Raw genomic sequence first — 16579 nt, forward strand, 5'->3', positions numbered from 1 at the left:
AGAGGCCAGGAGTCCCAGGGCTTCCCATAGGTTCACACACACACACACTTGCCCCACCCCATCTGTACCCATAAAGGAGAAACAATTCACTGTGGGGGAGAAGATTCTAGGGGTGAAGCAGACACAAGGGAGAGGGAAAGCATCATAGAGGGGGACAGGACAGAGAAAGGAAAAACTCACAGATGGAGAAGGACACTCGTGGTAGGGAAAGAAATTTTATTTTCAAGCTTTAAGAGAATAATACAAACAACAGAGAGTTTTAAAAAACCCTAAAAACTAGTTTAAAAAAGTACTTGACAGTGTCCCTTTAATACCCACGGATGACGCGGCCATTGTGCAATGACAAGGAGAAACTGCAGGTGACCACCCTGTGGCCTTCCCTGGCAGGGTCCCAGAACCAGCAGGTGGGCTCAAGGGACAGTGCTCCCTGCCAGGGTCCCTGGGCCCTCCTTATTGCCTGGGAGGGCCCAGGGAGCATGTAGCACTGAGGGACTAGCCGAACTGCCCCTGGGGATGGGCCCCAATAGCAAGGAATACTAAGATGGGTCTCCGCTCCACTCCTTGGGGACACATCTGGCCAGCTTCCTTCCGTTCACTGCAGCAGCTCTCCTGGGAGACCCTGGGCAGGATGCATCCTGCCGTGGGGGGCCCTGGGGTCTCAGTATGTGCCAAACCAGGAGGGGCAGTGACACAGAGCGTGTCCCAGTCATGGGTGGGGTTGCGTGGTCGGGAAAATCACTCCTGGATTGACAGCTTGAAGGCTGAAGCCACAGCAGCAGGACTGTGCTTGAGCTACCCATGGGAAATCTGTACTTTGTGTGTGTGTGTGTGTGTGTGTGTGTGCGTATTTCCTGTAAACATCTTTGAGCCAAATCACCATAAAATAAAGTAACAAGGGCACAAAAAGACACCCAACTCCAAACCTAAGCCCTCTTTGAGCCCATCTGAAACTGGGAGTTCCAGTTTGGAAGGTTTGGAGGGAGCAAGAAACCCGCCTCCCTCTGGCCATTCAGACCAGCATCTCCCTCCTTGCACCATCGTCCCCCTCAGGCCCTCGAGTCAGGAATCCTGCCCACCCAGGGGAGCCCAGGGGTTCACAAACACCATGTATCTCCTCCCTGCCAGCCCACACCCATCCCTCTCCCACCCCCCTCAACAGCCCCTGGAACATAGCCCAAGAGGAAACCAAAGCAAGCTCAGGAGTAAAACACTGCAGGCCACAAGTGCTTTTGTTCCCACATGTGTGCCTGTGGGCACTACCACCGCCAGACACAAAGCCTCTCCCCACCCCTCCCCCCCCCGCCAGCCACCACTTTGCCCGGGTGTTTTGCGTGGCACGGGGCGGGGGCGGGGGGCACAGGTGGCTGCATTGTGTTTTGTTAGACTCAGTCTGTATTGCACTTTGTTGTTGAGTTTGTCTTGGTTTTCCTCCCTCTTGTTGAAGAATGGAATCAACTTGCTGAAAATCACCCGCTCACAGCACCAGCCTCCCTCCAGCTCCGACCCTGCCCCAGGGCCCTCAAGGTGCACCGCTCTCTGCCCACCCTCTGGCCCCTGGGTGCCTCTGCACACCTGCTCCCCAGACGCAGTGGCATCGTGTCGGGGCAAGCCCTTCCCGGCCCGTCCTCTTCTTGCTCTGTCTCCCTTGCACGTGCTTGGTCACAGCTCCCTCGCAGATCTCTCGGCTCACACCGTAGTGACCCTCATGACCAGCTCACGGCTGCCGCCCTGTGGGGTCCGCTGTTCATGAGGTCGCAAGTGACTCAAGATGTGCAGGATGGTGTAAGCACAGTGGTGATCGGACAGGGGGCCTGAGGGGTGGCCGGCCCCCCGGGCAGGGCCTTCCTCGGGGGCAGGGGTGCCCGCAGCCTCCTCTTCTGAGGTGGGGGCGTTGGCCTGGGTGGACGAGGAGGTCCGGGGGTTGGTCCTGCCTCCTGTCTTTTGCTCCTCCAGGTCTTTCGCCTTGTCATAGTTCAGCACTTTCCACTGCTGGTTGACAGCCTGCCACCGTTTGAAGATGCGGTACACAGAGGGTCCCTCGTGGATGATGAGGCCTGGGCAGCAGGGAGAAGAAACAAACAGAGGTGGGTAAGAGACAGCAAGTCACTGCTGGGAGGAACCAGCCTCCCTCTGTTTGTAAGTGGGTAGAGGTGTTGGGGAGCTTCCCTGGTAGCTCAGCTGGTAAAGAATCCATCTGCAATGCAGGAGACCCTGGTTCAATTTCTGGGTCAGGAAGATCCCCTGGAGAAGGGATAGGCTACCCCTTCCAGTATTCTTGGGCTTCCCTGGTGGCTCAGAGGGTATAAAGAATCTGCCCGCAATGCAGGAGACCTAGGTTCGATCCCTGGTTTGAGAAAATCCCCTGGAGGAGGGCATGGCAACCCACTTCAGTATTCTTACCTGGAGAATACCCATGAACAGAGGAGCCTGGTAAGCTATAGTCCATGAAGTCACAAAGAGTTGGACACAACTGAGCGACTAAGCACAGAGGTGTTGGGTGAGATGACTTTATATTGGTTTGACTTGTTCTTTTCAAACCTGCCTCTCAGCTGTGGGCTGCATGGTAACCATCCCTACATTTTTAGGCTCACTAGTCTTTGGAAGCAGGTGGAAGGTGGCCACACCAAGTGCACGACACAGCTGGGCACATACACATAGTCCTTGGCCCCACCCCTCCTACTTCTCGGCCTGACAAAGTCCAAATTCATTGTCCATTGAGGCATAGTATTAATACAAATAGCTTTCCCTCCTGCGATCATGTGTCCGTGGTACCCAGCACTTAGCAGACAGATGTTCAATGAATCCTGTGCTTTCAAATGTACCATAAAAGAAACCCTGTAGTAATTCCATACTTCCTGAATGTCCAAAATTCCACTGGCTCACTTTTGGCTATTTAACAAATAGCCCAATGCTACTGAAATACACAGGCTTCCCTGGTGGCTCAGCAGTAAAGAACCCACCTGTCAATGCAGGAGACCCAGGTTCAATACCTGTGCCAGGAAGATCCCCTGGAGAAGGGAATGGCAACCCACTCCAGTATTCTTGCCTGGAAAATTCCATAGACAGAGGAGCCTTGTGAGCTCCATGGGGTTGCAAGAGTCTTAACATGACTTAGTGACTAAACAACAACAGAAATACACACGTAGCTGAGAGACAGCACTCTAGCCAGGGGCAGTGTAAAGTCAGAAAAGAGCTGCAAGAGGCAACCAGGAAACTAAACACAAATTGCGTGCCTTCCATCTACTCAGCACTAGGATAACAGTGAGCAGGACAGGCAGAATCCTGCCCTCAGAGAGCTGGATTTCTAGCAGATAGAAACACAGTAAATACGAAAACAAACCAGCAAGACTATTTCAGACTCTGACGTGTGTGGAGAAAAACCACACAGGCTTTGGCATCAGAGTCTGTTTTCCCAGCAAGTAGGACAGGAAAGAAAGTAGGACATAATTATGGAGTCTGCAAAGGGAATGGTTACCACAGGGAACGGTTGGCCCAGGGAGTCTAGACCCAGAAGGACGGAAGTAAGAACATGCAAGGGATAAGGAACATGAAAATTGAAAAGTAGAAAGTGATAGGGTCGGTGTCAAGAGGTCTCTATGAATTTGGAGAATTGCAAATTGGTGAACTATAAGGATAGGGGGTGATTATCAGAGAGTGGGGTGTTCAGATTTTGAAGGGAGGTGGTTCTTGGTAATGATAAGCTCTATGGAGTGACCACTTGAGCAGGGCTGAGGTAGCCTGGAGGACAAGGTCTTACGGAATAAGATAAGGAATAATGAGGAAGCCAAGGAGTTGGGTAGATTAACTGCATCAGCCATGCTCAATGCTCAGGCCAAATGCCCTCTTTGTATAACAAATATGCATACATATATGTGAATATAGTTTCCATAGATATAAAATATGGGGTGCTGAGTCTTCGTTGCAGCACGTGGGCCCCTCATCGCAGCGTGAAGGCTTTCTCCTGTTGCGGCACTCGGCGTCTTCTCCTGTCGTGGAGCACAGTCTTCTCTAGTTGTAGCTTGAGGGCTTGGTTACCCCTCAGCATGTGGGATCTTTGTTTCCTGGCCATGGATCAAACCCATATCTCCTGCACTAGAAGGCAAATTCTCAACTACTGGACCACCAAGGAAGTCCCTATAAAAATATATTTTAATATCCCCTTTTCTGTTCTGAAATGAAACTTATATAAGATAGCTAAGCTACTATGGTTTCTTTTAAAAATTAATATAATGCCCTAACAGATGATATGAAGAAAAACAAACAGCAAGTCATTTATAACAAGATAGTACAAATTTCAATATTAATGCTGGGGCACAACCACTTTAGAAAAAAAAACCAAAAACCTCATACATTTTCAAAATATCCCCAGGGATTGGTAACACCTCTTTTGAGGACCACTGATCTCCAGAGATGCCAAGGACAGGACAGGTGGAAGGTAGTGTGGGAGCCAGGTGCAGGGGGACGTGAGGAATGAATGAATCACAGCCACCAGCAGCATCAAGAAGGGGAAAGGACTCTGGTATCTGGTGACATTCGCTTCAGAGGGGCTGGAGCTTCTGAAAGATGAAGGAAGAGGCAGTCTGGAGGTGGTAACAGGGAGCAAGGAGGACACCACCCCACCTCTGAGCCCCCAGGATACAGTGTACGAGAGACACGGCAGCCACTGCTTGAGACAGCCATGCAAGAAACAATGTCCTCAGGAGACAGCTATAGCACAAAATTAAAGGATGAGGAAGGGAAGACTTGGAGGAGAGGTTGCCAGTCGTGCAGCACGAGGTCCAGAGGGCATGTGGAAGAGCTAGGAAGATGGGGATGAGCAAAACAGGAAAGGGATGGTTGTGCATATGGTGAAGGTGGTCAAGGAGGCCAGACCCACACTGAGTGAGATGACTGGGAGGAAGGCACAGCGGGATTCAGTTGCAGTGCCATATATTGAGGGGCGCCAATACTTTGGCCACCTGATGCAAAGAGCTGACTCATTGGAAAAGACCCTGATGCTGGGGAAGATTTGGGGCAGAAGAAGGAGGAGGTAGTAGAGGATGAGATGGTTGGATGGCTTCACTGACCCAATGGATATGAGTGTGAGCAAACTCCAGGAGATAGGGAAGGACAGGAAGTCTGGCATGCTCCAATCCATGGGGTTGCAAAGAGCTGGACACAACTGGGTGACTGAACAACAAATCAAGAGGCAACTGGTCTGGTCCCTGCAGGGAAGAGCTGACTCATAGGAGTAAACAGCAGTGAGTCACTCCAGCAACTCCATGTCAAGCAAAGTGACTGGATGGGAACATCTCAAGGCCTCTTCAACCTCTAACATACTGTGATTCTAGGAGGCAAGACAGCCACCCACTGCTACTCTTTCCTCTAGGAAGGGCTCCAGTAGCTCCTGAAAATGTACTTTGTGCAACAGGTCTTCAAAGGTTCATAAAAGGAGATGGTTACCCTGTAGACCAGTTGTTTCTAAGCCTCTGGATCATGGACCCCTTTGAGGATCTGATGAAAGCTAGGAACAAATTCCTAGGGGAAAAAACACCAGACACAGGGACTGTCTGTATGATTTTAGGGGGCTCATAAGTTTCCTTTGGACCACCAGGGGACCCCTTGATCTCCTGCCTGGTTCTAGACAAGGAGACTTCCTCTCTGTCCTGTTTCCCACTGTCTCCCAGCGTGCTGACGCTCACCACTTCCTTCAGCCTTGTGAATACATGCTTGTGTGCCCTTGGCACTGCAGTGCTCATGGGTTCAGTCACTCCACAAATCTTGTTTGAACACTGCTGTGCTCTTTTCCCTAGACTGTAAGTCCCTCAAGGACAGGGGTCAGATATGGTTGAGGCTTGGGCAGCGGATACAGTATCGAGAGCTTCATGAAGCCTTGGTGATGACAGAGGACATAGGGGCCTCTGGGAGGGGAAATTGGGATCTTTTTTAAAGCCCCAAACTCACTCTTTCCAACAAGAGTCACTCTCCTTGATTCTTAATTAGCTTCTTGATCAGACAGTTTTACCCTGATTGAAGAGGGTGGCTTAAATTTTGGGTCTGAATGCTACCTCCTAATTATCTGTCTAGTGTTCAGGAAGTAATTAAACCATTTTAATGGATAGGTGGCTGAAGGGAAGGAAGGTGCACCTGTTTTTGTAGATAATGCGTATTTGGCAATAGTTGGAAAAGCACAAACTACCTTATTCACATCCACTCCCTAGCGCTCTCTCTCTCTCTCTGCTTCCTGCTCGATAAATTACCTATTGATTCCCTGAGCAGGAGAGTTCGTTTGTTTGTTTTTTTTAATGAAGGAAAGTGGGTGGGGCTCATCTGATAGGGACAGGTGAAGTGGGCAAAGCTGAAGATATGGGAGAGAAAGAAGAGGAATGGAGAAATGGATGGAGGGAAAGAGAGACTAAAATTAAAATAGGAGGGAAGAAGGCTATTGGTGAATGGAGGCAGAGAAGTAGTAGAAAAACAAAATGGAAAATTTGAATGCATGGCAATATCAGAAACTCAATATGTTTGGTTTTTCTCTCTTTAACCAAACAGAAATTTATTGTCTCATAGTTCTGAAGGCTTGAAGTAAAGGTACTTAGCAGGCCTCTGAAATCTGTAGGCATGGATACATTTATTCTTTTTTCACATTGTTGGAGTATAGTTGCTCTAGAGTGCTGTGTTAATTTCTGCAGTACAGCAAAGTGAATCAGGTGTACGTTTACATCTATCTCGTTTTTTTCAGATTTCCTTTCCATTTAGGTCACCACAGAGTGCTGAGATGAGTCCCCTGGGCTATACAGGAAGTACTCATTAGTTACCTATTTTATTCATAGTATCAGTAGTGTGTATATGTCAATCTCCCAATTCATCCCACCCCCTTCCCACTTTGGTATCCAGATGCTTGTTCTCTATGTCTGTGTCTATTTCTGCTTTACAAAGAAGATCCTCTATCACATTTTTCTAGATTCCATATATAGGTTAATATACAATATTTTTCTCTTTCTGACTTACTTCACTCTGTATGACAGGTCCATTCATGTCTCTTGCAAATGCGTTTTGACTGAGTCCCTTTCTGGGGTTTTTCATACAATTTGTCTAGTAACCACCTAACAAGGTGCTCAACCCTGGGCTGTTCTCCATAGACACAGCTCTAGCAGAATTGCTGCCTTCATCTTTCTTTTTTTTTTTTTTTTTTAATTTTAGTTTTTTATTTTTTAAATTTTAAAATCTTTAATTCTTACATGCATTCCCAAACATGAACTCCCCTCCCACCTCCCTCCCCATAACATCTTTTGGGTCATGTCTCTCCGTCTTTCAGGGATCCTCTTCTTGTAGGCTCTGTAGGATGTCAGAACCCTTTTTTGTTGCCATAGCTCTCCCCTAGCCTCCAGGTGAAATGGGCCTTTGCTCAGCCCATGAGGATGGGATGGAAAGTGGCCATGTGAGTAGGTGGTCCTGCCTATGCGGTTCCCTTGCCCTAACTCACAGCGCTATCAGGAAGTTCTCCCTGACCTAGAATCCCAGTCTTCATGTGATGAATTTTGGCCCTTGGTTCTCACTGTGTCCACAGTAGTGAGATACAGCTTCATTCTGCTTAGTATTATTTCCTGAGTACCGACTGTGTGCTTCTCTGAGCACTTCCCTGAGCAAGCACTTCTCACTTCTGTGAGCAGCCCAAAAAACTGGGTTCCCATGAAGTACAGAATTAACAGGCCAAGGCCAGCTGAGAAGTACATAGAGAGGAGCTCTGGCCCCTTCAGTGACACTGATCCCACTTGCCACCCTCACCTCTTCTCTTGCTAGTATCCTAGTTTAAGTGGCATAAAGGTTGCAGACAACTTTACAAGGGTGTGGTGTGTGCGTGCTGAGTCGTGTCTGACTCTTTGAAACCCCATGAACTGTAGATCACCAGGCTCCTCTATCCATGGGATTTCCCAGGCAAAAATGGTGGAGTGGGTTGCCATTTTCTTCTACAGGGGATCTCCCTGACCCAGGGATTGAACCTGCCTCTCCTACATGGGCAGGTGGATTATTTACCACTGCACCTCCTGGGAAGCCCCCAAATCAGGGAGCCTATGGAGACAGATTCCTGGGCACTACCCTCAGGTGATGTTTTAGATGTGGACCACCCTTGAGCAGCACTGCCTAGAACATGGTCCTTTCCCTGGCAGACTGCATCATGGAAGCCTTTGAATTATGATCAAACAAAGAACAAAAAGTAAATTAAAAAACACTCAATTTCCAGATGTGACAGACACAGAAGCTAAGGCAACTCAAGAAATGGATACTTCTCTGAGACCCAAGGGTGTTTGGGTCCCACAGTTTAGAGTCAACTCATGGATGAACATGCACTGAACATTAAGAGTACCTGCCAGTTACTAGCCTTGTCTCTTGATCTAAGTTAATTCCTCCTTCTGAGCCCCTGTTTTCTCATCAGGAAGTGGGGCTGCTATCCCCTTCCTAATAGGGTTGTTATGAGACTGAATGAAGCGATGAATCCTTTGCTCTGATGCTGCACTGTGCCAGGCACACATTTACACTCGACACCGCACGGTTTTGATTGCTTTGGGGAAACTGCAGAACAGAAAAAGTCCACTCTCATCTCCTCCCTCATCTTCCTACTCCTTTATTGCCAACCCCATTCCTGGCCACAAGCACCTGCTCTGCTGTCTCCTAACTGTCCTTCCCAGCCCCTGGTCTGAGTCATTATTTATAGATGAATAACAGGCTAGACCTGAGAGGAGCTCTGTACACCAGCTGATTCTTCACGTGTCCCAAATATTCTTGCACTGGTATAACTGAGAGGTCCATTTCTGGAAGTATTCGTGAAGTTATGCCCTAAGAGACTATAGACTTCTTTCATAAGTTTTTGGGAGGCTTAGCACTCTTCTCTCTGAACAAATACTAAACGGACCACATATCTCCACCACTCTGGGTGGCGATGGTGGAGGTCAGGTGATGATGGTGATGGTGATGAGAGTCAATATTTATTGAATGCTTATTAGGTCCTATCATTAAAAGGGCTTTGCAAATAGGGTCAACTTATCACACAAACCCAGTGAAGAAGGTGATGTTATCTCCACTTTACAAAACAGGAAGGTGAGCTCAGAGAGCCCATTGTACTCAGGTGGAGCCAGGTGCCTGGCACTGAATGTGAGCATGAGTCACGTCAAGATTTAAGAAATGGGCACAGAAGGGAAAAGTGTCTTTGTGTGCGCGCGTGTGTTTGCCTTACCATGCTCTCTTGTATTTTCTATCAGCCAGAGATAGAAGATTCAAAAGCCTAGAGGACTGTGGAGCCACAAGATGGAAGGGTCTTGGGTCTCTGAATCACTGTGTGGAGGAGAAACCCACACCCCACTGCCACCCACAACTCACAGAAACTACTATTGGGTTGAAACACTGAATTTGGAAGCTTACTTTTCTATTTGCTGGAGTTACAATACCTCTGGGGCATGTTAGGGGCCACAGAGAAAGGCAGCTGTGGCTCAATGGCACATTTCCTATGGTTCCCAAAATAGATTCGCTGGCCTGAGCATCCACATTATTTACCAGATTGCGACTATTTCTAGTCAAAACCCATCATCAATGAACAGACTTGCCATTTCTGAATGTGTTCCAAAAACTGTGCTGCAGGCACTGGAGGCAGTTCCTAATAGGCGTTCCTAAAATATCCTGAGCCCTGTCAGCACAACTGGAATAACTGCATTGCCTCCCAAGGGGTCTCCTTTAAGGGGAACAGTGCTCGCTTGGTGTGTCTGCTTCTAAATCATCGTCTTCATCCTCTGCACATCCAGCAGCTCAGGTGTGGAGAGAGGTGACCAGGCACAGAAAGTGGGGGTGGGGTGAAAGGGAGGGGCTAAAGGAAGAAGGTGCAGATTACAAGTTAAGAGTTAATCCAAGCCGACAAGCACCTCCGGTATAGCACATGGAACTCTGCTCAGTGTCATGTGGCAGTCTGAATGGGAGGGGAGTTTGGGGGAGAATGCTCAGTCGCTCATTCGTGTCCGACTCTGCCCCCATGCACTGTAGCCCACCAGGCCCCTCTGTCCATGGAATTCTCCAAGAAAGAATATTGGAGTGGGTAGCCATTCCCTCCTCTAGGGGATCTTCCCGACCCAGGTATGGAAACCGAGTCTCCCGCGTTGTCTCCTGCATTGGCAGGCAGATTCTTTACTGCTGAGCCACCTGGGAAGCTCTTGAGGGAGAATGGATCCATGTATATGTATGGCTGAGTCTCTTTGCTGTTCACTTGAAACTATCACAACATTGTTTGTTAATTGGCTATTCAGTTCAGTTCAGTTCAGTCGCTCAGTCATGTCCGACTCTTTGTGACCCCATGAATTGCAGTACTCCAGGCCTGCCTGTCCATCACCAACTCCCGGAGTTCACTCAGACTCATGTCCATCGAGTCAGGGATGCCATCCAACCATCTCATCCTCTGTCGTCCCCTTCTCCTCCTGCCCCTAATCCCTCCCAGCATCAGAGTCTTTTCCAACGAGTCAACTCTTCGCATAAGGTGGCCAAAGTACTGGAGTTTCAGCATCAGTCCTTCCAGTGAACACCCAGGACTGACTTCCTTTAGAATGGACTGGTTGGATCTCCTTGCAGTTCAAGGGACACTCAAGAGTCTTCTCCAACACCACAGTTCAAAAGCATCAATTCTTCGGTGCTCAGCTTTCTTCACAGTCCAACTCTCACATCCATACATGACCACTGGAAAAACCATAGCCTTGATTAGATGGACCTTTGTTGGCAAAGTAATGTCTCTGCTTTTGAATATGCTATCTAGATTGGTCATGGCTCAGATGGTAAAGCGTCTGTCTACAGTGTGAGAGACCTGGGTTTGATCCCTGGGTTGGGAAGATTCCCTGGAGAAGGAAATGGCAACCCACTCCAGTACTCTTGCCCTGAATATCCCATGGATGAAGGAGCTTCATTCAGGCTACTATCCATGGGGTCGTAAAGAGTCAGGCACGACTGAGCCACTTCACTTTCTAGGTTGGTCATAACTTTCCAAGGAGTAAGTGTCTTTTAATTTCATGGCTGCAGTTACCATGTGCAGTGATTTTGGAGCCCCCCAAAATAAAGTCTGACACTGTTTCCACTGTTTCCCTATCTATTTGCCATGAAGTGATGGGACCAGATGCCATGATCTTCATTTTCTGAATGTTGAGCTTTAAGCCAACTTTTTCACTCTCCTCTTTCACTTTCATCAAGGGGCTTTTTAGTTCCTCTTCCCTTTCTGCCATAAGGGTGGTGTCATCTGCATATCTGAGGTTATTGATATTTCTCCTGGCAATCTTGATTCCAGCTTGTGCTTCTTCCAGCCCAGCGTTTCTCATGATGTACTCTGCATACAAGTTAAATAAGCAGGGTGACAATATACAGCCTTGATGTACTCCTTTTCCTATTTGGAACCAGTCTGTTGTCCCATCTACAGTTCTAACTGTTGCTTCCTGACCTGCATATAGGTTTCTCAAGAGGCAGGTCAGGTGGTCTGGTATTCCTCTCTCTCTCAGAATTTTCCACAGTTTCTTGTGATCCACACAGTCAAAGGCTTTGGCATAGTCAATAAAGCAGAAATAGATGTTTTCTGGAACTCTCTTGCTTTTTCCATGATCCAGTGGATGTTGGCAATTTGATCTCTGGTTTCTCTGCCTTTTCTAAAACCAGCCTGAACATCTGAAAGTTCATGGTTCACGTATTGCTGAAGCCTGGCTTGGAGAATTTTGAGCATTACTTTACTAGCGTGTGAGATGAGTGCAATTATGCAGTAGTTTGAGCATTCTTTGGCATTGCCTTTCTTTGGGATTGGAATGAAAACTGACCTTTTCCAGTCCTGTGGCCACTGCTGAGTTTTTCAAATTTGCTGGCATGTTGAGTGCAGCACTTTCACAGCATCATCTTTCAGGATTTGAAAGAGCTCAACTGGAATTCCATCACCTCTAGTAGCTTTGTTCATAGTGATGCTTTATACTGCTGCTGCTAAGTCACTTCAGTCGTGTCTGACTCTGTTCAACCCCGTAGACAGCAGCCCACCAGGCTCCCCCATCCCTGGGATTCTCCAGGCGAGAACACTGGGTGATGCTTTATACCCCATTACAAAACAAAAAGTTTTTTTTTTTTAAGTTAATCCAGAAAGCTGGACAAGCCACACAGAGGTAACAGATCATGGTTTGTACATCGTCTGGCCCATGTATGTGGTGGATTCTATTGGCTGTTTGGCTTGGCCCAACAATATGGGAGTTCACAAGGTCACAACTGCAAATCTCTGAGAGTCATCATGACCTCTCACAGTGGAAGTGATTCCAAAATCCTGGATTGCCAGATCTGAAAGAACCTTGTAGGTATCAGGTTCAACCCTCTCATTTTATAGATGAGTCAACTGAGTTGTAGAGAGAGGAAATAACTTGTCCCGGGTCACAGAGGTAGCTGTTAGCTAATCTGATCATCAGATCTAGGTCTTCTAGTCTCTTCTGCTGCACCAGCCTGCCCCTTCCATATTTTCAGGGAATTAAGAGGTTGAATGGGGCTTCCCTGGTAGCTTAGCTGGTAAGGAATCCGCCTGCAATGTTAGAGACCTGGGTTTGATCCCTGGGTTGGGAAGATCCCTTGGAGAAGGGAACGCTACCCACAGTATTCTTGCCTGAAGAATCCCTATGGACAGAGGAGCCTGGTGGGCTACAGTCCATAGGGAAGAAAAAAGTCAGAGGTCACTGAGCGATTAAGCACAAGAGGTTGGACAGGTGGGGTCATTCCTATCCAGAAGGAAGGAGGAAAAGAAGGAATCTTTGTGGCATATATGTGCTTTTTATATTAATGTGAATTAAAACTAAGTTTGAAAAACAATGTTTCCACAGCCCTGCTGTCCCCATCCCCTGCGTGCTTGCTATAAACTGGGATTTGAACTTCATCTCCGAAGGTAAGAACCAGGTACCTCTAAATCAGAGGAAAATTACTCACTGGACTGCACACAGAGAAGTTTCAACAGCAACAACAAAAGAGAAATATTTTCTATAGTTCCATCCATTACCCTAGCCCTCTGTTTTAAAGATTTGGAGTTTCAGAATCTCTCTTGCTTTCCTTCCCCTGACCCGCTTCCACTCACAAGAGAAAAACAAACGTGAGAAGGACGCGGGCCTCATTTTTGCAGAGTTGACTTCTTGGTGGCCAATCTCTTGGGTCTGCGGAGTGAAAAAAAAAATGTTTTTGGTGCCAGGGACCTTAATTAATTTGCTCTTGTTAAATCCTAATAACTTGACCCACTGGAGCAGAGAACGTCCCATTTGTTTCCTGGGAGGCTCTGTCAGCTTCTCCGCCAGGGAAGACAGCGTCATTAGAGATGACGGAAGAGGGGGCAGGTGGGACGAGGACATTCAATGTAATCAGATCTTCTCATTTAGGGAATGCAGGTGAGGGAGCCAAAACCTTCCAGGAGAGGCACTTCTCCAAATAACGGCAGATTCTCAATTATGGGAGGGCTCCAGGCTGTGGCAAACCTTTCACCATTTTGGCAAATCTTTATCAAGTGCCTAGGGAGAATCTGGAGAAGGCAATGGCACCCCACTCCAGTACTCTTGCCTGGAAAATCTCATGGACGGAGGAGCCTGGAAGGCTGTAGTCCATGGGGTCGCTGAGGCTCAGACATGACTGAGTGACTTCACTTTCACTTTTCACTTTCATGCATTGGAGAAGGAAATGACAACCCACTCCAGTGTTCTTGCCTGGAGAATCCCAGGGACGGGGGAGCCTGGTGGGCTGCCGTCTATGGGGTCGCACAGAGTCGGACACGACTGAAGCAACTTAGCCTAGGGAAAATCTACCCTGACCTGGTCACTGATATGTATAATGCCTGCTCTTCACATGTGCCATCTTATCCAGTCCTCTCGACAACTCTCTGAGGACGGTATTATTATTCCTCCTCACAAGGGAGAAAACAAAAGCAGAGAGGTTATGCAAATCACTTAGGGTCCCATTCAGTAAGGAAGTGGGCGACATGCCGCCCCAGAGCATTATGTAGCACCACTCCCATCATTCCGGAGACCCAGACTCTGAGGTTTGTGGCTCAGTCCCTCCTGCTATTTTCTCATCTCTGTCTCCTTTCATCCCTTTAGGTGTTTAATGTTCCCTAGGTCTCTGTTCTTAGTCACCGACTCCCTGAACAGTCCTCCTAAGTTACCTATTCAAAATTCACAGCTTCAAACACCTCTTACTGTTGCCTTCCAAATCTGTCTTCAACTGCCTGCTTTCCTTACCATCTCATCTCTCCATCAGTTACCAGGAGTTGTCAGAAATGGTTCAGTGCCCTCAGTATCTTCTTCTATATCACAGGAGGGGACCACCTGTTCACTAAAAAAAAAAAAAAAAAGCTTTTCCCTCTTTCTAGCCCAGCAAAGAGACACCTTCCTGACCCTTCATTCTCCTCTTTGCAGCCCATAATGTCTCCCATGTGTCTGGCATCTCTTCTACTGCCAACTCATGACTTAGAAACTGCCTCTTGCCTCTCTGCCTGGATTTTAGATTTAGAATGGTCCTTTCTTTTTGTGCTGCCTTTCTTGAAGATGTACCCTTTAGTTCCTCATTGTTTTACCCACTGCCCACCCCATTCTCATGCTCAAAGAATGATGCCTGGTCCCCACTCAAGCGAGCGTCCCGGGGTTCCCACCAGTCTGAAGGAGTTCAGACCACCGTATCAAGTCCACATCCTGTATACTTCTCAAGGTCACCCCACACACTTCTTCCCCACCATCGCTGTTTTGCATCTCTTTACTTCTTTCCCACTCTATTATAAGCATTTTCCAGCTGGCTTCTCCCAATGTCTAGTCTGTCCAGCTCTGTGATCCAATCTACTGAAACCTGCTAGAGCTCTCTCTTTAAAACACACATCTGATCATACTTCTCTGTATAAAATCTTTAAAATGCCTCCCCTCACCAACAGGGATGTCTGAGCTGCTTCGTGCATGATTCATCAGCTGTGAGATTTGCTTCTTGCCAACCTCCCCATCCCCATGACCTACCTCCCCATCCTGGCTCTTCGCACTGAGCCATACAAAGCTGCTCAATGCTTTCTAAGCACACATTGCTCTCTCTTGTCTCTGCCTCTACCACACTCTGCCTGGAAAGTTCTTCTCCGCTGTTCTGGACAAATTTTGACATATCTTTCAAAACTAGCTCAAGGATAGGGTTCCATCCTTTAGAAACCCTTCTTTTTTAATTAAACTTTTTATTTTGTATTGGGGCATAGCCAATGAACAATGCTGTGATGGTTTCAGGTGGACAGCAAAGGGACTCAGCCACACATATACATGTATCCATTCTCCCCAAGCTCCTCTCCCATCCAGGCTATCACATAACTTTGAGCAGAGTTCCATATGCTACACGGTAGGGCCTTGTTGGTTGTGGGCTCAGTCGCTAAGTTGTGTCCGACTCTGCGACCCCATGGACTGTAGCCCACCTACCTGGCTCTTCTGTCCATGAGATTTCCCAGGCAAGAATACTGGAGTGGGTTGCCATTTCCTTCTCCACCTTGTTGGTTATCCGTTTTAAATACAGCAGTCTTGAATACCTCCGAAGAAGAGTTAACTGCTCTCTGCTCTGTTCTACCTTTCTCTGTGTCTTGTATAAGCTCCTGTTCTGTTGTAATTTATTTGTAGACTGTGAGCTCCTCAAGGGCAGGGACTGGGACTCATTCACATCTCTGTTAAAGTTCCCTGGTTTCATGACCGAAATTAGGCAGCTAACAAATGCTACTGAATGAATGGATCTGACCGCCCGGAGCTTACTCTGATTCAGTCATTTTCTGTGCTCACCCTGTGTCCTAGCCTCAGTAATTAACTTGTCTGCCTTCCCAGTGAAATGTACAGTCCTTGAGAGTGGATGACTCTCATTGGGAGTGCTCTCTCAACAATTTTTTTTAGCCCTGGAGCATGTGGGATCTTAGTTCCCCAACCGGGGATCGAACCCACGCCCTCTTCAGTGGAAGCTCAGAGTCTTCACCATCTGAGCCCCCAGGGAAGCCCAGGAAGCTCAGAGTCTTAACCACTGGGCCACCAGGGAAGTCCTCAATAAATATTTCTGAATGAAGGAATGGATTCCCTAATTTCATGTTAAACAGTGGATTTAGCTCCCCATATTCCAAGGACCTTTCACGAGAGTGTCACAGGGAAATAAACCACCCAAATTTCATCTCAACTTCTCAAGCCTCCCTCTCAGTTGATGTCAGAATAGCACTGATCAAAAGGGAGGTACAGCAATGGTTAATTTCCAAATCCCTGAATACAGGACAGGAGCAGCTGGCGTTCACTGAAGTTCTTATTGCCACCAGCCATTAACTCTATGAGTCAAGATGTTACTGGGCCCATTTTCCCTCAACCTGCCTCCCCATCCAAGCTCTGCATTTGCAATTTCACAGCGCAATCAGAGATGAAACAGGCAGTAGAAAGCACTCAGGAATTGAAGCCAGAGGGTCATGGTCCAATCCCCAGCTCTACCATTTGCTTAGTTATGTGACCTGGTGCCCACCTGCTTTAAGCCTACCCTCACCTGTTCAATAGGGATAATTTTTCCCCTGATTATCTTTTAGCGTTGTGGGCCCCTT

At 47.7% G+C, this 16579-nt stretch overlaps 1 protein-coding gene across 1 annotated transcript in view; it reads right to left on the reverse strand.

The window, feature by feature from the left end:
* Positions 1-201: 201 nt before the first annotated feature.
* The window catches only part of MARCHF4 (membrane associated ring-CH-type finger 4), a 120682-nt gene continuing 104304 nt past the window's right edge, over positions 202-16579 (reverse strand). Inside the window, exon 4 of the mRNA XM_042244203.1 lies at positions 202-2054. Within this exon, the coding sequence (XP_042100137.1) occupies positions 1687-2054 (368 nt within the window). The 3' untranslated portion in view covers positions 202-1686. The remainder of the gene's footprint in view (positions 2055-16579) is intronic.

Source organism: Ovis aries, chromosome 2 (genome assembly GCF_016772045.2).
Source record: "Ovis aries strain OAR_USU_Benz2616 breed Rambouillet chromosome 2, ARS-UI_Ramb_v3.0, whole genome shotgun sequence".
Classification (NCBI taxonomy): Eukaryota; Metazoa; Chordata; class Mammalia; order Artiodactyla; family Bovidae; genus Ovis; species Ovis aries.